The 20,714-nt window shown below is 38.2% G+C and overlaps 1 protein-coding gene across 8 annotated transcripts in view; it reads right to left on the reverse strand.

Annotated features, from left to right (window-relative positions):
- The window catches only part of BAZ1A (bromodomain adjacent to zinc finger domain 1A), a 66,058-nt gene that overhangs the window by 32,888 nt on the left and 12,456 nt on the right, over positions 1-20,714 (reverse strand). For all 8 annotated transcript variants that reach the window (XM_086893243.1, XM_086893244.1, XM_086893241.1 and 5 more), the window contains 5 exons: positions 11,612-11,755; positions 4,981-5,082; positions 2,970-3,057; positions 1,077-1,211; positions 439-541 (listed from right to left, as the gene is read on the reverse strand). In XM_086893243.1, the coding sequence (XP_086749369.1) occupies positions 439-541; positions 1,077-1,211; positions 2,970-3,057; positions 4,981-5,082; positions 11,612-11,755 (572 nt within the window). The remainder of the gene's footprint in view (positions 1-438; positions 542-1,076; positions 1,212-2,969; positions 3,058-4,980; positions 5,083-11,611; positions 11,756-20,714) is intronic.

The raw sequence follows: 20,714 nt of genomic DNA on the forward strand, positions 1-20,714 counted from the left end.
CAGAATACATTTCAGTTCTTTTAAATTTTGAGATTATTGTAAGAGGAAAATGCATAAATGGAAAAACTAAGAGACTTGTGTTATACATTCATGCTTTGATATACCTTCACCTGGTAAAATTAACCCGTAACTTCACTATCCAAGCTTCTACAAAAAATTACTTAGGTCTTTATCTCAGAGAGAAATCAACATAGTTGGACCACAAGCTTCCCACATTTCCCTAATTTAGTCAACTAACAAGGGAAAAAAACCCAAAAACCAGGAAACAAGCACAGGTAAGCTAAGTATTGAAAATGGTACCTAGCCATTGTGGCATGGCAGTACACTCTTAATACATTTTCCCTTTGAAAGGTACAACCCCAAAATACTCTAATTATGGCCTGCTCTCAAACCTGCAAAAACTGGTTCCACTGGTCATATGAGTAAACTTCAACTTACCTATGGCCTGCACATCTTCTTTTTGCTTCTGGAACCTTGCCCTTTCCCTTGATACTTTACTTTTGCTTCCTGGGGTGTTTTGTTTAGGTGTAATATTGTCCTCCTGATAAAGAATTTGGAGGTGGAGAAGAAAAAAAAAAAACGAAAAACCATAGTAACTACAGTGAAATGACCAGCAAAACATAATCCAGATTTTTCAATTGGTCTCTAGAACACAATGAAGTAGTATAGTGACAAAGAATCTGTGTTTAAACATAGGCAAGTGACATACCTGTATCTGAGGGTGACATAATTTTATTTGAGAGTTCAAATCAAAGCTTTTTAGAAAATGATTTATTAATCCCAGAATGGACAAGTACTCTGTCTGTCATCACACCACACTGAAAAACTAGTTTCTTGATGGGATCCCAGAAATAATGGCAAAACTAAGAAGATAACAAGTATGATCCTTTTTACCAGCTTCACTATAAAGCAATTATTTTAAGAGAAATTGTGGAATATATCCCAATTGCCCTCAAAATAAAAAAAGCACAACGTCAACCCTGTATTTTAAATGATCTGAAAACTCAGACAAATGGAAGAACTTCATAGATTATGCTGATGTGTCTTCATCTGGGACTAAAAACGTCATTACTTACAAGACTTGCAGATGCCCTCTTTGGAGGTCGTCCTCGCCGTCTGCTTGCAGGACTGAAGATAAATGTGGGTGGTTCATCGGGAAAGAAATAGGAGAAGTTTTGTTCTGCTAGATTGTATTTTTCAATTGATGTTGCCTTAGTAAGAAAGATGAAAATAGATATTCATTGTGAAATTCTTACCTTTTTATTAATATTAGCTAATTAAGCTAAATATAAGCTAATTAATCAATCATTAATTCACAAAAGAGGACAGTAAGAGTAACCATATCCACAACTGTTTAACTGAGGATAAGAAATAACACTCTGAAGTAGTGTAAAGGAAGAGTTAATCTACAAAGTGGAGAATGATAATAACGTATGCAGCACACATCTGAAACTAGAATTTGGCTTCATTTGGTAAGATATTGTTTCTTTATATGCCTTTTAGCAAACACAGCTAGACAGTGTCTTCCTACCAAGTTACTATAGTGTGTCAAGAATAAATTTTGACAGATAAAAGCAGAAACTTAATTTATCTAAGAATTACATAACTCTCTATTACGCAGGTACTTATTTCTGGAGGGGGAATTTTTCTAAACTGTTGAAGTTTCTTTTCAAGTCTACTTTCTCAACCTGATGACTTCAGGAAATCTGTCCTTCTTGGACAATAGAGATGAGGCTACAAAGGAGACATTCCAAATAGGACATGTTCACATAACTCAAATGCAAGGCAATCAGCAAGAGGACAAGAAGACACTCCACAGAAAGCCCAAATAAAGCCAAGATGACAAATACACATAATATAACAATCTTCCTGAGGTTCCAGAAAGCACCACTAATAGAACACTAGTCCTTAATGTGGTACAGTGAACTGGGTCAAAATGACCACTAACAGGCCCAAGGAATGGGGTAGTTTATCCCTTTCAGCTGTTTTCTTGTATTTCCATTTCTTTAGAAGAGACAGACTCCGGAGTTACAAATTTATTTAAAAATTCATTGCCTTTGTTGTTTTCCACAACTTTCACAGGCAAGACTGTCACTGACTCTCATCTCTTCGAGCCTTCCTGTGCAGAATGGGCAGTTACACAGCTTTATGAGAAAATAACAAACATAATAATAAACCCTGCTACTTTCTAAAAAACAAAAAGATAGCGAGGATTTCAGGTCAAGGCTGCAATACACAGTGAAGGAGTCCAGGATCTCTTGTTCTTGTGGTAGAGCAAGCAAGGCAAGGGAAATTGCTGCCTTGTGGGAAAAGCTGCTCAAATGCTCAATCACCTTGTGCCCACAAAGATGTTAACTTTAGTCTGAGTTGTACTAAGTATCACCATGTACCTAAGATTACAAAAACTTGCATAGTCAACATCCAAGGCCTTATCAAAAGCCCATTACAGCCACGTAAACTCTGGTACTTGTCTCACTGAAGATCTGGAGACTGAATTCAATCTATTATAAAACATTTTCCAGCTAAAAGCATTGAAACAGAATAATATTGGTTTACTGTACCAACACAAACAATTTTTATTTGACAGCTGCATACCTTGAAGAATGAAAACAATTCATGTGCTAGACTAATCAAAAGTATATTATGCTTTAACAAATAAACTTTTTCTAGGTAAATGCTCTTTTTTTATTTTGAGAACTTTTTAAAACTAGTAGCCAAAGAAAAAATTAAAGAATTATGCTTTATTATCCAGGAAAATTACCATCTTGTTTACAAGCAGAAGTTAAAAACCTGGTTTTGTACAAAAAAGCAGAAGCATTCACCTTTTATTTTGGAAAAGTATATTATACTGACAAAAAGCTAAATTTGATATAGTTTTAAAAAGGAGCTCTGAGCAGCTAGTAGAAAAGAGCAAAAAAATTCTAAATAGTGTCAATATTCTATCCCATAAATTATTTCTTCTTCCTTACCTTAGTTTTAATTACTCCATCATGTGGTTCACAGTGTTGTTTCAGAAAAAGTTTAAGTCTATCACGAGAAAAGAGATGTTTCCTTCGGCTGCAGTAAGAAAGAAACGTAGTATTATCAACTAACATCTTTATTCATGTTTAAGTACAGCCACAAGTATGTGCAAGAATACATGTAATACATCATATGATTTATCTTTTTTTCTTAATTATAAATAACACCCTTACTATTGTAATTAACAACCATTCTTTGAAACCCCAACTGAATTAAAATTTTCCTTATGAATAAAACCCAAGTAAAAACTATAAACAGTTGGTTTGTGCAATTTTTATTTTGAAGATTGTTATGTCCTCTTTTATAAACACCCATGTTTGTAAGAGATCCTCCAAATACTTCTTGCAATTCCTAAATAAAACCCAAATCTGATTGCTTCAGAAGAGAGAGGGGACAAACAAACAAACAGGGACAGCAGGAAAGCAGCATTCACATATCTCAAGCAGGAAGACAAGCCAAAAAGTGACAAGGTGAATTCATGGACACCTCAGTCTAGATAAGCCACTTCTCTCTACAGGACAGCATGCACTCTACAGGCTCCTGGCATTCCAGGGAACCTGCATTTCTTCATGGGAAGGAAAAAGCTTCACTACACAGGAGCAGCTAACGAAAAAACAAATCCTGATTTGTGCTGGAACTAAATGGCTTGTAATCATATAAATTGAAGTTTGTTTACAGCATCCAGTTTATATGAAGCTTTGATGCACAATCTACTCTAAACATGTATTTTAAGTGAATTTGCAACAAATTTGTTAATTAAGAAGCAAAATATCTACACCCTTCTATTTTATATCAATCTGATTGCCAATGTCTGCTCCAACATTTCAAACCAGCAATGTTACCAGAATGTTCACAATGCCAATAGCTCATCATTAGTATGATTATTATTATTAGAGGTCTCAAAGCTTTTTCCACCTATTCCACCAATCACAACAGTAGCCAAGGTATCACAGAAGTCACAGTGTTGCAAAATGTGGAATATACGAAAATTTTCTTAAGAAAGGATGTTCTTTGATGTTTGATCTTTGTATACTTTCAAGCCTAATCAACACAAAGGTTTTTATAGAAAGGAAATTTAATGCATGAAACAGAGGCGTTGGTTGTTAGCTACTGTAAGTGATGTCCAGGTGTTAGAAAAATAAATGATTTGTTGGTAGAATTGCCTTGTTAAGGTTTAGGGCTGGACATGCTTTAGTGGTCTCAGACCTGGGGAGACATTAACAAAGCTTGGGAAGAAGAATGCCCACTGACAGTGAATGCAGAATTTAGGGGTCACAAAGGTACCTAGCAGAATTCTCAAGGTAAGGAAACCCAACCAAGCAACTGTACTGTATCAGCTCCAACTGGGTAAAAGGCAATTCTGCGGGGGAAATCTGTGGCCACCAACTCAGGACCACTGACACAAGAAACTCAGACTCAAAAGGAAAAGATTGAGCATGCAGACTAATTACATAAGATGCAGTTATTAATCAATTAACTGAAATAATTAACCAATAGAAAATAGAATACTAACTAGTAAGAGAACTACGTAAACTTGTAGCCAATGAACACTAATTCTTTTGATTGCTAAACATGCTTAATTTATGGAATACCACTGATCACCTAGGCTTGTGCACCTCTGAAATAAAGAATTGGTATCCCTCTCGAGTGTGTAATTGTTGGCTTGTTGCACACTGTGTGCAACAAATCCAATTTTTGCAAAATCTGATTTTTGCACACAACAGCAGCAGGTCTCATCTGTGCGCCAATGAAAGCGGAAACGTGCAAGGAGTTGGTACCTATGTTAATGCCAGCAAAGCTTGGAATCCTCAATACAGAAGGCCAGTATTACAGTATTTTGTTCCAGTGTTATTAATTAACAGCTCCAACATAGTTTTAAAATGCCATTTTATATCAAAAACATCTTACACAACTCACAGTTACAAAGTACAATTTTAACTTCCACATACTAATTTTTACCTTAGTTGAGATGCTTTAACAATAACAGGTTCATATAAGTGTTTTTTAATAGGTTGGACTTTGTATTTGAACAAAGAAGGATCAATTATGGCTTTCTTCTCCCTAAGGAAAAAAAAAATTAAAAATTAGAAGTGTACATTCACATATCATCAGCCTCATATTTTACATATTTCATATATTTATATTCCTACACAATGGAATGCTTGAAAATACTCAGCTTGTAACTTCCACTGGTACCAAAGGGGGCCTATTAATTTGTACTAACTTTTCTGCTACTATATTTAACTCTGCATTAAAACCAGTTCCTGCAAGGAACAGGAAGAACAATGACGGATGTTTTCTTAGCATGGAAATGGGAGATAAGAAGGGAAGGAAGACAAGTAATGATACATCCCTATACTTCAGAAATTGTCTCCTTAATACTCTCAGTACTTAAGACGGCAACAGAAAGACAAGAAAAGGGAGAAAAAGATGATGAGGAATGAGTCCAAAAGACAGAAATAAATAAAATTAATAAAAAAGTAGCCCTTGATCTACCAATTGCATTGCAAAACAAGTAAGAAACACCTAAAATATTTTTCCAAAATAACGGTTTACCAACAACATAAAATAACAGAAAGTAACAGAAATCATAAGGCAACATATCTGCACTTCAAAATTAACGCGTGTCAAGTTACATACTTTATCAGCCAAAGTGCACTTCCCTTTTACAGGTATTGCTACAGAGAAGTAGATTCCCCCCTGACCACCCCGGAAAATATTTCTTCAGTTTTAACATAACGTTAACTGTTTTGTTACACCTCTTCCTAGGTGGATATCACCCAGTTCTGGTGTGCTACCAAAATTCACTCCTTTACAAGAAAGAGAAGGGATTTGCCATAGACAATATACTTTAAGAAGAGTAGTGTATTTATGGACAGACTTCATGAACAGAGCTAAACTAGTAAGACTTTATTTAAATGATGTTACATTTTGGCATTACACAACATAACTAACTTCTCCTGAGGTGACAATTTGTAATCGAGTTGTATTGCTTTATCAGGAAGAATTCAGTCATCATCTTATTTCATCACAAAGGAAAAGCTGAAGAATGTAGATGAACTAGCAGATTTAAAAATATGCATTTCATCATTCTCAGTCCTTCCAGCATTTTCAAAATGCTTTCAGGTGGAGTTTGTGACAAAATAAAACAGTACATCACTTGCTGTTCTTTAGCCTTGTGAAAAACATGCACAAGATGATGAGAACTGTACTTTGCAGTGCTGCTGGAAATAAAATTTGCTACAATTCTTGTTTTTCCCCACTAACTCTGTGAAAGAGAAATACAAGAAATGTTAACATTCCAATGTGTAATAAATACATTAATACAGATTAAATGGAACAGTACCTATTCACCATTAGTGTAATTTCATAAAAGAAAAATTTGCAAAGTTCTCAAGAAAAATAGTTTATAATGACTAAATTATCAGCATAATTAATAATAAATGAACTGACAAAAAAAAGACAGACTTGCATACAGCAACACATCTACTAGACCTACAGGTAAGTGCTGTGATATGCATGCAGTGCCTTACAGGATACTGCATGCACATTACAGTTGAAGTCTAAAGTTGAGTCACTTAGACCAAACACAGTTTAAGAAATGTATCAGAAAAAAACCCACCCAGCTATTCATATTAGCAAAATAGAGATCAACTGTAATCCAGTACACTGGCAAGATTTTACTATCTCTACCTAAGTCTGTTAAATGAGCTTTCATATTCTGGTCATAGCATGATTTGGTCTTCCATGACCATCTTCAGTGTCAAGACAGGAAAGTTAAAAGTAATAAAGGCTGTCTCTAGGAATTTCTGGATAGTATGAAAGACAAACTTGCACCTCATCACACACCTCATTGCATTTCCAGTCCTTTAGACTAGCAAGCTGAAGAATGACCCAAACAGATAATGTTCAGACACAAAATAAAAGGTATCAGAGTACCAATATTAAACCAAAAGTATATCAACTTATTTATACCTTTTGAATAGATTCTAAGCTTCAATACTCTCTGTAATCAAATTCAGGGCCCAAAGAATAATCAAATTTTCAACTCTATTGTTAATCTTTACTTCTTAGTTTAAGTAAATATTTCTCAGCTTCAGTGGATCATACATAATAGTCCAAATATAATTTCAAAACACAAACACATTACATTTTTTCTGCTTAGTTTCTGAGTTTCCAGTTATTATCCCAAGAAGTAAATATATTCCGATATCCTCCTCCAAATTTACAGCAAAAATTCTGCTTAGTGCAAAAGAGGAAGAAAAAGGTCACTCAATACACACAGAAAGCTTTAATAATTATAGAGATTATGTAGCAGTTTTGGCATAAAACTATTATTATTTTTGGTAATATTTTATTTTGTAAAGCATTATATAAAACACATGAGAGTTAGCAAGGGTTGGACTCATTTCACAGCAGAGATCCCTTACAAAAAATCTTCACAGCACAGCTCTGACATACAACCAAATCCAGAGGAAAAAACACAGATTATTTTGTAATTTAGTAGGTAAAACCCACAACTGACTCATCCATATTACACTAGTTTCTACTGCACTCAAGTGAATGTGGCTTGTACTTGTGTCAGAATTTTGCATTTTTAATAAGGTTATACTGAACCACTGACAGGTAATAATCTCATCAAGCCTTCAATTACTTTGGTATGGTGACCACATGACCTGAACATAAATTTCTTCTCACACTACTGCTATGCTACATTCTGACAGCACTGTACTAAGAGAGCAATATCAAATAATTTCTGAGACCTTGGAATCATGGACTTATTAAGGTTGGCAAAGGCCTCTAAGATTGAGGCCAACTACCAACCTGGCTCATCTCCACAACCACTCCACATCTCAACCACCACTGTGCTCATCTCTAAACCACATTTTCAAATGCCACATCCACCTGGCCTTCTGAATACTTCCAGGGATGGTGATTTCATTACATCCCTGGGCAGCCTATTCCAGTGCCTGGTGTTTCAGTGGAGAAATTTTTCCTATTATCCAATAGAAACCTCTCCTGGCACAATTTGAGGCCACTTCCTCTCATGCTGTCACTTGCTACCTGTGAGAAGAGACCAACTTCCACCTCACTACCCTCATTTCAGGTTGTAGGGAGTGCTAAGGTCCCCGAGCCTCCTTTTCTCCAGGGTAAACAAACCCTGCTCCCTCAACCTTGTCCTTGTTACCTTGCCCAGGACACCTATCTACACCATCTGGTCTGACTCTTTCCACAGCTACCTGTATCATACTGTATCAACAGAAGCAGAAAAATTGCACCAAAAATAGTGAGAGTTAGAGGATCCAGAATGCTGTCCTGAAGTGCTAAAAAGACTGCTATCCCACTTTCTCAGAAAAAGGCAGTGGCTTTTCTTCTTCTCTTTGAAATTCTCTTCTTCTCTTTTATATTTGAGAATGGGAAAAACTCCCTTGAAGAATGCTAGTGAAATAACACAATCGTTTATGGTCTCGTCACACTCTAGTGCAAGCCTTACACAGAGGTATCCAGTCAGTAAACTGATCCCCATAGCAAGGCTGCCTCTGCACATCTTTGAAGGTTGCCACTGACAAGCAACTCTGTACTGAGCAATAATAACAACTGCCCATTTGGAATTGCAAATATTTTCTGGAACTTAAATAAAATTTCAACAACAAAACAGAGCAACCTGAAGACCATTAAGAACAACACTCCAGGGACAAGACAACAGCACTTATCAACAAAATCCTGACTTTTAACTTTTTGGTGAAGATTTTAAGGTGTTTTTGATCCAAGTACTTTGGTCTTTCCTTATAATAAGAAGAGAATTACCCATCATCATTATTCTTGGATTCAAGCAATGGAGAAATGAGAGAGGAAGAAAAGAGGGATAAGAATTAAATATTAAGAAAGATTCACTATATTGAAGATGTTGTATAGCTTTAATGACAAGCTATGCCCACATCTTGACATACCAGTTCATACTTTTTTCTCCAAATAAAGTTTAAAAATTCATTTGAAGATGGTAAAAGGCCTGTATGGTAAGGTTCCACTGACCTTATTTCCAAAAACTGTTACCTCTTATATATCAAAATTTGCAGAAACAATTAGCCCTTGCCCAAAATTAATCTTCCATTTGAATTGAACAAACACCCAAATTTACTGCCATAAACCAGCCAGCAAACCAAGAATATTTTTTTTTAGTATTTCTGATGATGCTTGATGATTCACACCACTCATAGCCCTGGCAAAAGGAATGCCATGAATAATTAAGTTGCAGCTGAATTGTATGCATTTGGCAACAAAAGCCCCTCAACCTCCAGGCTGCTGCCAAGTGCTAAAACCAACACAAAAGTTCAACATTACCTTTAAAAGTCTGGCAGTTTAAGGTATGAATACTGCTGTTCCACGTGACCACTATGCTACAGTACCTGAGGCTCCCAAGACATAGTACAAATGTTTTAAGAATTTAGAAGATTGCTACTTTTTTGTTTTGTAAAGCAGGCCTTAAAAAGCAGTCTTTTCTGCTTTTCTGAGAGAAAGTAAGAGCATCAAGAGCAAAGTAAGAGCTTCACCCCAACTTTTACTGCAGAACACAACAGAAAAGGTCAGCAGGAACATTTGTACAGACTACACAGCTATTTCTACCCCACACACACAGGAGTAGGGACACAGAAAGGCTGGGATCTCTAATGACATCTATTTTCAGTTAAGATTCTCTAGCCTTACAGATTCTTTAGGAAAAATATTTGCAGATGGCCCATCAATCTGTGCTGTGCTCCCCTCCCCCTCCCTCACAAACACCCTGAGCATCTGCTGTACCATTGTTTAACAGCAGTGCGCTTTGCACAAAGGCTGGGTCTCAAAACCTGGAGATTTGTGTGCAGGCTGAGGCAGAACTGTCCTGCACATATCAACTTGACATTGGTCCCAAGGTGACTAACATTCATACTGTCCACATGCAAGTCTCTCCATAAACAGCAAAATATAGTCTCTGAAAGATTAGGGCTGCAAAACAATGTCATTCAGTTCACTGTGATTTCTTATTGTTATGAGCAATGGTATAAGGAATCTTATATGCCAGCATACAAGAATTCACAACAATGCTTTACTTACAGACAGGTTTTACACATAGAGCAAATAATACCTTTCAAGTCTGCACATACCCAGAATATATCTAGAAAATAACCATTACTACACTCTCACTTTTGTTATAAACAGACTTGCTTAAAATTTACAGTAAGCATTTTAAAGCTGCAAGAGTTCTGCAATTTAATTTGCAGCATAAATGTTAGTTAGATATGTCACAGACTGGTGCTTCAAAAGCCTGTATAGTCTCACAAGAATTCCCCTTCTAAGAGAAAAGAAATTATTTTCCCTCTCTGCACTGTCAAAATAACTAATCATTTGGGGAGAATCACAGACTGATTGGGAGTGCAAGACTTAGTCTTACCCTCAGCTCTGCATGCACGTAAGTGACAGCACTGTAACGGGATCAATCCTACAGTCAGCTCTTGCCTAATTCCAAGAACAACCTCCTTTCAAATGCTACATGCCTTTTGGAATACTGGAAATGCATTTATTTATTTTTTTAAATATGTAGGACATCTTCATGAACAACTTAGACACTGCCTTCAAGAGAGAGCAAAGAAATTTAAAAATTATTTACCCCATGTTATTTTTTTAACCAAGTGAGAAGCTCCACCCTAGTTATTCTGGGCAGGTCAGGACATGACTTCATCATGAAGCAATCAACAAGATTAACTTCTGCACCCATGTGACATCTTAAAGTCAATAACAGTTCATGCAAAGCCTGTATATTGCTAGATCCTAGATTAGGGCCCACTTCAAACACTCCTCCTTCATCATCATGCCCATGAAGCACGAAAGTCTTTCTTCTCATTATACTGCTAGGATAGGCTCAATGAATACTCAGTAAAGGGATACTCCAAACTGAACACCACAGTTACAGCCAAGAAGCTCTCCTATTCAATGTTATTAGGCTACTCCAGCCCATTGAAAGTTCTTCAAGACACCCACTTTCACTGCACCTAACATCATGATCAAATCCATCAAACACAATGATATAGTTATATGGTATGGACACATGCACAATGAAGAAACCTTGCTATGGTTTTGGTTTTTTGGTCACAAACACAAGAAGTCTCTGGGAAGACTTTTCAGAGAGTTCCAGTAAAAGTGTGTCCTCCTGTCATAAAGTAATCTCAACTCTGAGCCCCGTGATGGAAGTGAAGTGACATCAGACTGCCAAAATGCAAAACATGCTGCACCCTCTGCTAGAGGAGCACAGATTTCCCAGCACAGGGAACTACCAAGAGCTACACACAACTCTTCCACCATCTCTCTGCAGAAACACTGTCTTTGCAAAGAGATGAAAAATGATTATTCTGTAGGTATTCCATTTCTCACAATGTACTCTTCTGGTGCGTTAGCATAACCGGCACTTCCGAAGTGTTCAGCTTGTCACCTTCAGCTGTCTGAACACTCACAATCCATACAGATCAAGTAATTTGTTTCGGTCAGACTCTGACACAACTGGCTTTATTCTCATTTCCACCCAGTCAGAATGACATACAGTAAAAGTATCATGTACCCATTTTGTGCAGAGCTATTGTGCGTTTCTGAGTCATCACTGTCGCTGATGACAATTGTGTCCCCATCAGCACTGCTGGTGTGGCCATTCGCCATTCCATTGTGATGGGCTGGAGCTATGACTTCCAAAACCTTACACTGCAACCTGAAAGAAAACACAGACATTTATTAATGTCAAAAGTCCTTCACTAGTACAAGGAGCCTAAAATTGTAGATGTTATTTTAAGAATACACACATAACTGAACATAGTACTGTCTACTAAATAAGTAACTAAGAGCCTTGAACTGAAATACTAGGTAAAATATTAATTTTGTAGGTACTATCTAATAAATGGACAAATTCATCTGCTTATACAGTTACCGGCTTCACTTCTCAGGAAAACAAATCAAACTACTTGTGGTTGAGAGGTTTTTTTTCAGTTCTCATTTAAATAAACTAAAACGTTAATGTGTTACTTTAAAACTAGACAACAAAATTTCTACGTTATTTCCATAGCAGCCGAAGAAAAGCAGAAGATTTTCAGATCCTGAAGCATTTTTACTTTTAAGAGATCATCTTCTACTACAGTCGATGACCTAAATAAACAAGGCTGAAATGATCATTATGCATCTAATCTTAATAATGGCCCATTTATCTGCTGACACATATTAAGGCTCCATCTGGCATGCACACAATTGACAAAACAAGCCTATTCCTTTGCCATCCTGAATGCTAGTTATAAAAGGGAGAATTAACTACATATCAAAAAGTATAATTAATCAACACTTCATGCTGGGTAACTGTACTATGGCTGATTCTTAACCACTAACTTTCACCCCTTTCTAGAATTCCACATTCCAAATAGAGTTCCTATTCTTTAGCTTAACATCCAAAAGACTTGTCTGATTCATGAAAATCAGCTGCTGTAGTAAATGGACATTGTCACATTCTACCACTAAGTTCAAAGTATGGGGAAAAAGAACACCTAAGAATTTTCTTCTCTCGGCATCAAGCACTCCCACTTGAAATATGTTAAATGAAGAATACACAAAGTCCTGAACTAGCACCTTGAACTAGTGGTGTCACACTTGTGCTAAAAACAAAAAAACAAACAACCAAACCAACCAACCTCACAAAATCCATTACAAACAAATTCTGAAAGTTCTTCTATCTAAACTGAACACTAGCAAAAAGGAAGCAGTGTCAAAATATTTCTTGAACACATTCTTCTGCAACCAGACAGTACTATCCAAAACTTGCACACACTGGGAAAGCTGGGGGTGGGGAGGGGAGGAAGGGGAAAGAAAAGACGGTGGTAGCTGGAGAAAACCCGAAAGAATTAAAATAACATAATAACATTAAAATATCTTAGATAGTATTCTTGTGACATTATCAAGGATCAGTAACGCAGTTAAACCCTGTAGCTTCTCTCTCCAACAGAAAAGGAGCTGCAGGATGCTCCAGCAGGTTATTAAAAAAATATGAAAATAATTTAGAAAAAAACAAACAACAAAACAATCAACATCCTTATATACTTCTAAAGACAACAGTATGAGCAATTCTTACAGTATCCATGGGGATACCAGAGCAGCTTGCACACAGAGACAGCCTGAGCCCAGGACTTGCTGGCCACGGGCACACTGCCATTCCAATGTGGCCTATCTCATTTCCAAGGCTGGCTGGTCTGGGACTGGAAGCCACGTCTTCCCAGACAGCAGACACCAAGCTTACTGTAAAAAATCTAAATAGACTTTATACAAAGAACAAAAAAGCATCCAAGTGTAGTGGAGGTAGAACTTGGTGACTGTTCACAAAATCAGTCCAAGTCCAACAAGGCTTATTAAGGTCTGGCCCAGCACCAGACTCTGAGTCCTCTAAGGAAAGTCTTTTATTAGTAACTTGGTTTTCCAATATTTGGAACATCACCCCTTCATAAAAAATAATATGGAGCCAACTGCATGACAGAACGTATATTCTTAGGCTGGGTTTTTTAGAATCCAACAAAGATCATCTCCTAAAAAAAAGACTTCTTAGCAGAACTAGTTTTGTTTCCGATTACAATAGGTATTTCCTCGCGAGCCCAATTCAAATTAGGACGCATTTTGATTTCTAAGGGCAAGGCAGCGGAAGCTCCGAGCAGCTCCGGCTGTTACCGCGCTCACCGCTAGAGGGGGCGGCAGCTGGCGCGCCGCGCCCCGCGCCGCCCGGAGCGCCCACTGACAAAGAGGCTTCAGCGCGCACACGCCCCAGGCCGTCCTGCTGCACAAAAACACTTCAGTACTCCAGCCACCGACGAGCTTTCCAACACTCATTTTACCTGCTCATCCGTCGAGCAGCCCCGTCATTTACGGGGCATCGCATCTCTTTCTCTAAGAATGAAAATTACATATTCTATGCGCTTGATTCAGTAAGCGGTAAAATCCCCAATACAGCTGCATTCCACCCCCCGCCCCCTTCCCCTTTATTTTTCAGCAGGAAGAATGACTAACAGATTAAGCTATCCCAGAAAGGAAGTGATACTCCATCTTCTATGCCATTCAAATCATTACCAGAAACCTTTGGGGAAGGAATCAAGTGAAACACACATTACCTGGTGCACTGAAAGCACAATCCTGTGCAATTTAATGCTTACTGATAGACAGGAGATTAAAGACTGTGATGCAATCGTTCTTTCTGGCATTATAGAAATAATCTATGAATGATTTTTTTTAGCCTTTTTTTAGCCTGTAGTCAAGTCATGGCTAGTAGCACCAATTCCCTGGACTAAGCGGCAAAGACACTGTTTCTAGTGCAAGTGGTCTGCTCTTCTCAATAACCTAACCATTCCTTGAATTCATTCACTACAACTCTTATAAGGCACATAAAACAACATCGCTGAAAGCTGAAGCAAGACATTTAAATGAAGTGTACTACTTGAAATACTTCCTAAAAAAGATACTTCAAGATCTTTACACAGCTTATGTCAAACCATGCTCACTATTCCCCATAAAATAAGATTTGGGGGCAATTCAATCTAAAAAGCGGTATCAATGCACATAAATATGTACCCTAAATATCCCCATCAGTCAGGAAGCACTTTCTTCAAATTACAATAAAGATTGCAGTCACCCTGACTGTATCCTAAAGGCTTTCAAAATAAATTGAGAATAGAACCATCAGGAACTTGCACACAACAGTCCCAGCAATGCTAGCTCAAAGAGCACTACTTAAAACAATTTTGCTTACCTATTTCTGCACTACAGGCTGCTATCAACAGTAGCATCTTCTGGCTCATTGAAAGGATGGCCTCATGCTTACAGATCTATTTTTTGTTAGGCTCAGAAACTATGATCTTTGAGGTCTCTTACGCTATGAGAAGGGCTCAAATAAATGCTTAGCCTTATGGGTTTATCTTTATTTTTTTAAAAAAGCAAAACAACAAAGAACAACACAGGAGTCCAAAAGTTTTTAACACAAAGCCAGAGGTGGTATCACAAACATTCTTTTTTTTTTTTTTACATATATCTTCTCTCTCAAATGAAAAAGTCTGAGAAGTGCCATTGATTTCCGTGAATGTTGGGTAGGGCTGGTCTGCTAAAGAAGCAAAAGAACAGAACTAACTACAGCAATCCAAGGCCTAGGGACTGAAGACTGTGGTACGGGACAGTTCCTCAGGAAACCCAACTCAGTCTCCTTATGCAGTAATGACTCTGGGCTGTGCTTAGAAGAGCAGTTTAACACATCTAACAGAAAAGTAAGGTCTGATCAAACCTTGTCACTCCCAGAACTCTAAGGAAGAAGCAGGCTCAAGGAATAAAAAAGCAAACTGCACCTGCAGCCTCAGGCTGCTGTTCCACAAGATGCAGAGATCACTTAACAGCTCCTGTAAAATGGGGAGATCTTCCTTTGCCACTCCTCTTTCCAGCCACATACATGATGCTTGCTTTTTGCAGCTCTGGCAATCAGTTTCATTTATTGATTGTCATGAAACTGAATTCAACTGCCTGACAAAACAGCTAAATGAAAGAATATACATTAAAAAAAATCCCCAAACCCAAAAATCCCTCACCCAATGTCAAGCACGGGGTAAGCTTGAGTCATGATCACCTACTTTAAGCAGATCACTGAAGGATCATATAAGAACTAGGGCACATGTAACAGACAAATGCTGACCACAGATAAAGCAGAGGAGGATGGAGAGCTGTCCGTCTACTTGAGAGGTGGGGAAAGAGGGGCTGCCATTGAAGCAGAGGTAAGAAAGTTTTTGATTGCCTCAGCCTTCTACTCATCCATTGTTATTCCAGCACTGTTTATCAGGGGGTTACACCCTCTTTGATCTTTCTTTTCTGGTTAACACATATGTTAAAGCCCTTCCTGTTACTCCTTGCACCTGTTGCAAAATTCAATTCCACCTTTGCCTTGCTCTTCCCAGGTCACCTGTCAGCCCTACAACTGTCTGTATATTTGCTTCTTTCCTTTAGTTTGACCATCAGCCAGGCTGCTGTGCTACTTTTCCAGGAGATTGGTCAGGGTGGTTGAAGTCCCCAAGGACAAGAGCCTATGAGTGCAATGGCTCCTGTAGCTGAAGCAATATGGCTTTGTCAATAGGTTCCCCTTGATCAGCGAGCCTGTAGTAGTCACCAACCACTTGTTTCCTTTTGTTGCCTCAGTGTCTGATTTTTACCCACAGGCTTTTGATCTGCTCGTGGCTGTTCTTCAGAGACAACTCTTCACACTCAATTAACCTCTTGATGTAGGGGGCAATTCCTCTGCCTCTCTTCCTCCCATCTCTTCTGAGCAGCCTGTAGCCATTGGATGGTCACAGTCCAGTCATGGGATTTGTCCCACCACATTTCAGTAATGGCAACAAGGTCATAGCTTTCTAGCAGCAAACTGGTTTCCAGCTCCTGTTCAGTGCTCATGCTGTATGCTTTGATGCAAAGACACCCTTAGCTGGACTATCAGCTGTGTCACCTTCCTAGAGAAACACACCCCTCAGTTCCTTGGAGATAATTCTCTGGTCATTTCCCTTTTGGCTTTTAATACTGTAGGAGTCCTTGGCTCGTCTCCGTAAGACTGTGTGCTGCAACATGGCTCGCATATTTCAGAGTCAGTATAACATAGAGGCACTTCTGCTGGGCTACTGACTTCACCCCCAACACTGGCTGCACCCAGGCTGATCTCTGCCAAGACAGGTTTTATCCCCTTCCTCTTTCAAACCTGATTTTAAGCCTTCTCAATCCAACTCATGGACTTTTAGACAGACAAACCCCATTTTTCCCCAGGCATCCTGGTGCCCCATAAACCGCTCCATGATTGCAAAAGCCAAACTCCTTGGCCTTTAAGCCACATGTTGATCAGGTGAGTTCTCCTGTTCCTTTCAGCATTCCTCCCTGTTACCAAAGGGACTGAGGAAAAAACCACCTATGCTCCTGTTCCTTCAATCTGTTGCCCTTGTGCCCTGAAGTTCTTTTTGATTGCCATAAGATTTCTCTCATCAACCTTGTCACTGCCAACCTGCACAACAGCTGGAAGCAGGTAATAATCAGAGGGCTCAATTAGTCCAGGGAGCCTCCTGATAACATCTCTCACCCAGGTCCCAAGGAGGCAGCAGACTTGCCTGTGGAATGCATCCAGCTGGCATATGGGGCCCTCAGTTTCCCTGCAAAGGGAGTCACCTACAATCACCCTTCTTTCTTTCTTAACACCCAAAGTTGTGATCCATCTGGCTGACTGACGTGTTCTGGGCAGGCTCCAAGACAGAACTTAATCTCCACTATTATCTGCCTGACCCAAATATTGCAGAGCCTCATACATATTCTGCAAGAGCCCGTGTAAAGGAAAGGCAGGCTGGGAGGAATTGTCCTATCTCTCTGGGCAAGGACCTGCTTCTATTCACCCTCTCCTTTTAGGTCCCCCCTCTTCTGCCTGATGGTGAGAGGATCAGAGTTCCTCTGACGCTGGCCAAGCTTCCATCCACTGCATTTCTCTCAGGAACTAAAGGATGTGACTCCACCAGTCTGTTTTCTTTCACACTCCCTGATATTCCTCAGCCTTTTCCCTTCCTCTTCAAAATTAAGCAAACCAGAACAAATTCTTTTTTTCAGCTCAGCAACTCAAAGACACCTACACAAGCTTTTATGAGTTGCAGAACAAGCCAGGTAGCTCCATCTACTGCTGTGGGAACAATTTAAAGAAGAGAATCTCCATTATGTAACAAGCTAAAACCATTACGGGATATCAACTGAAAAACCTTGACCCTGCAATTATTGGCACTTTCACTTCCCAGAAAAGTTCTTCCCAAATGCCAAGCAGGCCTTTACATCCAACCAAGGCTGACATTAAAGAGGCTCTGAGAGGAGAGACCACTTCTCACAGCTTCTCAATTGAGCATTCTGCACACCAGCTTTTGATCTGGCTGGCACTAATTACTCCGACAGAAATAATTGTCTGGTGCTCTGCTACATCCCCATTTCAAATCAAAAAAACAAGATACCCTGAATGATGAGCTGTAAATGTGTCTCTGTATGCTTTACAATAAGCAGACAAAAAAAAACTATCCTGTGGATGGCACATGGCAGTTTCAAGTGGGAGAGTGGGGGAACATTGCAACACCTCGAAGCCAACTTTAAAAATAAAACCCACAATGATCAGTGAGAAGCAAATTCATTTTTTAAAACACATAAATGAAAGCAAAGTTTTTCAAATGCCAAAATTTAAAAAGCAGACTTTTTCTAACAGTAAGTTAGTTGAATACAGAAACCCCGGAAGAGTAATGTAAGAAGCTGTAGTAGCAAGTGCCAAAAAGCTGTAGCATCATTCTGTTTTGGCAGATTTTAGTAAGTTTTTTAGAAGCAAATGTCATGTAAGTGCAGTCACTCATATCCTTGTCCTAACAGTTTTCATACGCTTGAAAGTAATTAAAGAGGTAAAAGAGAGAAGATCTGAAGGAATAAGTGACATCTTTTACTAAGCTAACTGGTACTGTTTAATGAACACACAAAACAAAAGTACACAATAAGGAGACAGGTTTTATGCACGTAACAGCTTCCCAAAGTACAGAAAGAGCTGCTGGTTTTGATTTTTAGCATCTTCATTTATCTGTCAAGTTATACTTAAGACTGTATGTTTCAAAGAAACTAGTAGGAAACATAGTTTTGCTTAGGACAAGAGCATGTACAGAGTAGCTGCATCAGCTGTCTCCTGTAGAATTAGGACAGTACTACTATATATATGCATAATTTTGAGTGCTCAGCCTTTGGTTCATAACACTGTACTGATTAAAAACAAATAAATAATAAAACAAACCAAAATCTTAACCTTTGAATCTACAGTTACAAAAGTAGAGGGTGTGGGAATGAGAGCTAACAGAGACTGGCAGTGCCAGTTGTAACATCTGTTCAACAACCTGTAAGAAAGGAGTTGCAGGTTCTTCCCCTTATATCATCATCTCATAGCTTCCACTAGTCAAATACAAATGTATTTATTAGTCAACAAATTTACATTTACATCCCAAAGGATTTAAGGGCAATGGAAATTGAATTCCTTAAACCTGATTTTTTCCAGGCCAGTTGACTGATCCTTAAACAGCTATGCTGAGAAAATGTATACTGTATTTGCTCTATGAATAGGTAAGCTGCTCTCCAGTACTATCAGAGATGTATACTACACTAGTTTTGATACTTTCTGGAATTCAAATTCACCTTTCAAAATAAAGTAGTAAACTTCCTTTGTATACAGGAACTTACATTTAAGCGGTACCACTAAAAAGCCACACAACCAAGCAACTCATTAGTCTAAACATGGAAGACACTTTGTCACTTATTACCTAATGGTCTCATTATATAATAACTCATCCTAGTACTCAGAAGACAACTATAGATACATATATAGACAGATAGATATAAACAGCCTGCCAGTTTGAATAAAAAAGGTGGAAAATTAGCTATAACTTTATGTCTTACAAGAATTATTTTCTATCACCCTAACTCCTTGTGACCAGCAATATGCTTCCTGTGCCCCACTTAAGACTTACAGAGATGAACAGTGTGCAAATCTTTTAATTGGCCTAATGCAATGGTTAATCCACTCCTAAATGAATACTCCTAAAGCACTGGGACATCAGTCAAACAATTGATGAGTTAAAAAACGTTTGATCTGTGATTATCTGTTTCCTGTAGCCTGACAATTGTCAACATCAGATCATTCAAAACAGAGAAAGGATGTTAACCTATTCAAATGTACAATCAGATGCAGCAATCTTCCTAACAGAACATCATCTACTACTTCTGTAAGTAAGTTCATTTTTAAAAGCATTCTGGTGCTGCTTGCTCACAGACATTAGGCAAGTATTCTTTTGCAGTGGTGTCATCTAGTGGTCAATGAAAAAAATATATTCCTTTCTGTATGATTTTCTTCATTCTTACACACTGACCTTTAAGCAATCTATTTCAGTCTGTAAGAGGCTAACTTTTTAATTAAGTGCCGGACAAGAACTGGTTGTGCCCCAACCTCCACAAGGAGAAGGGAACACATCACCACATAAGCTATTTTTGTGAGTGGGGGTAGAGTTGATAGATCTCCTCACTGCTCAAGTCAGACCAAAAACTTACAGTTTAATTAATTAATTATGAAACTGCTCATTTATATATCCTAATAAAGATGGACGCTATTTCTTGTGATAGCACCCAGACTCAGAATACTGATGATAAATCACAACATGTTGTCTAGACAGGCTTTAAATGTAGTTTTTTCTCCAACAAATTAAAATAGTTGTAAAACCTAAAAAGCAAGCTGCTGACTTCAAGGAGAAAAGAACAGGTCCTACTGCTAAGCAAGTTAGGCTGTTGAAGGGGGTTTTTTTTAGTGTGTCTGAGGTATTAGCTGAGGTTATTTTCAGGTAGGCTTTCCATACCACATAGTTTCAGCTTTCAGGTAACTGTCTTCAGATGTCAAGATATTGAAAATCAATTTCACAAGTTTCAAGTACCAATAATAAAACATAGTACTAAGACAGCAACAAATGGATGGGTTACTGCAAGAGACACCATTCCTTGTGGAAAATCGAAAGGCCAACAAGTACATGGTTGAACTTCCAGTTCTGAATGTCAAATATATAGGAAGCAATTCCAGTAATGTGATCTGT

The sequence above is a fragment of the Cyanistes caeruleus genome, chromosome 6 (assembly GCF_971803275.1).
Source record: "Cyanistes caeruleus chromosome 6, bCyaCae1.hap1.1, whole genome shotgun sequence".
NCBI classification, from domain to species: domain Eukaryota; kingdom Metazoa; phylum Chordata; class Aves; order Passeriformes; family Paridae; genus Cyanistes; species Cyanistes caeruleus.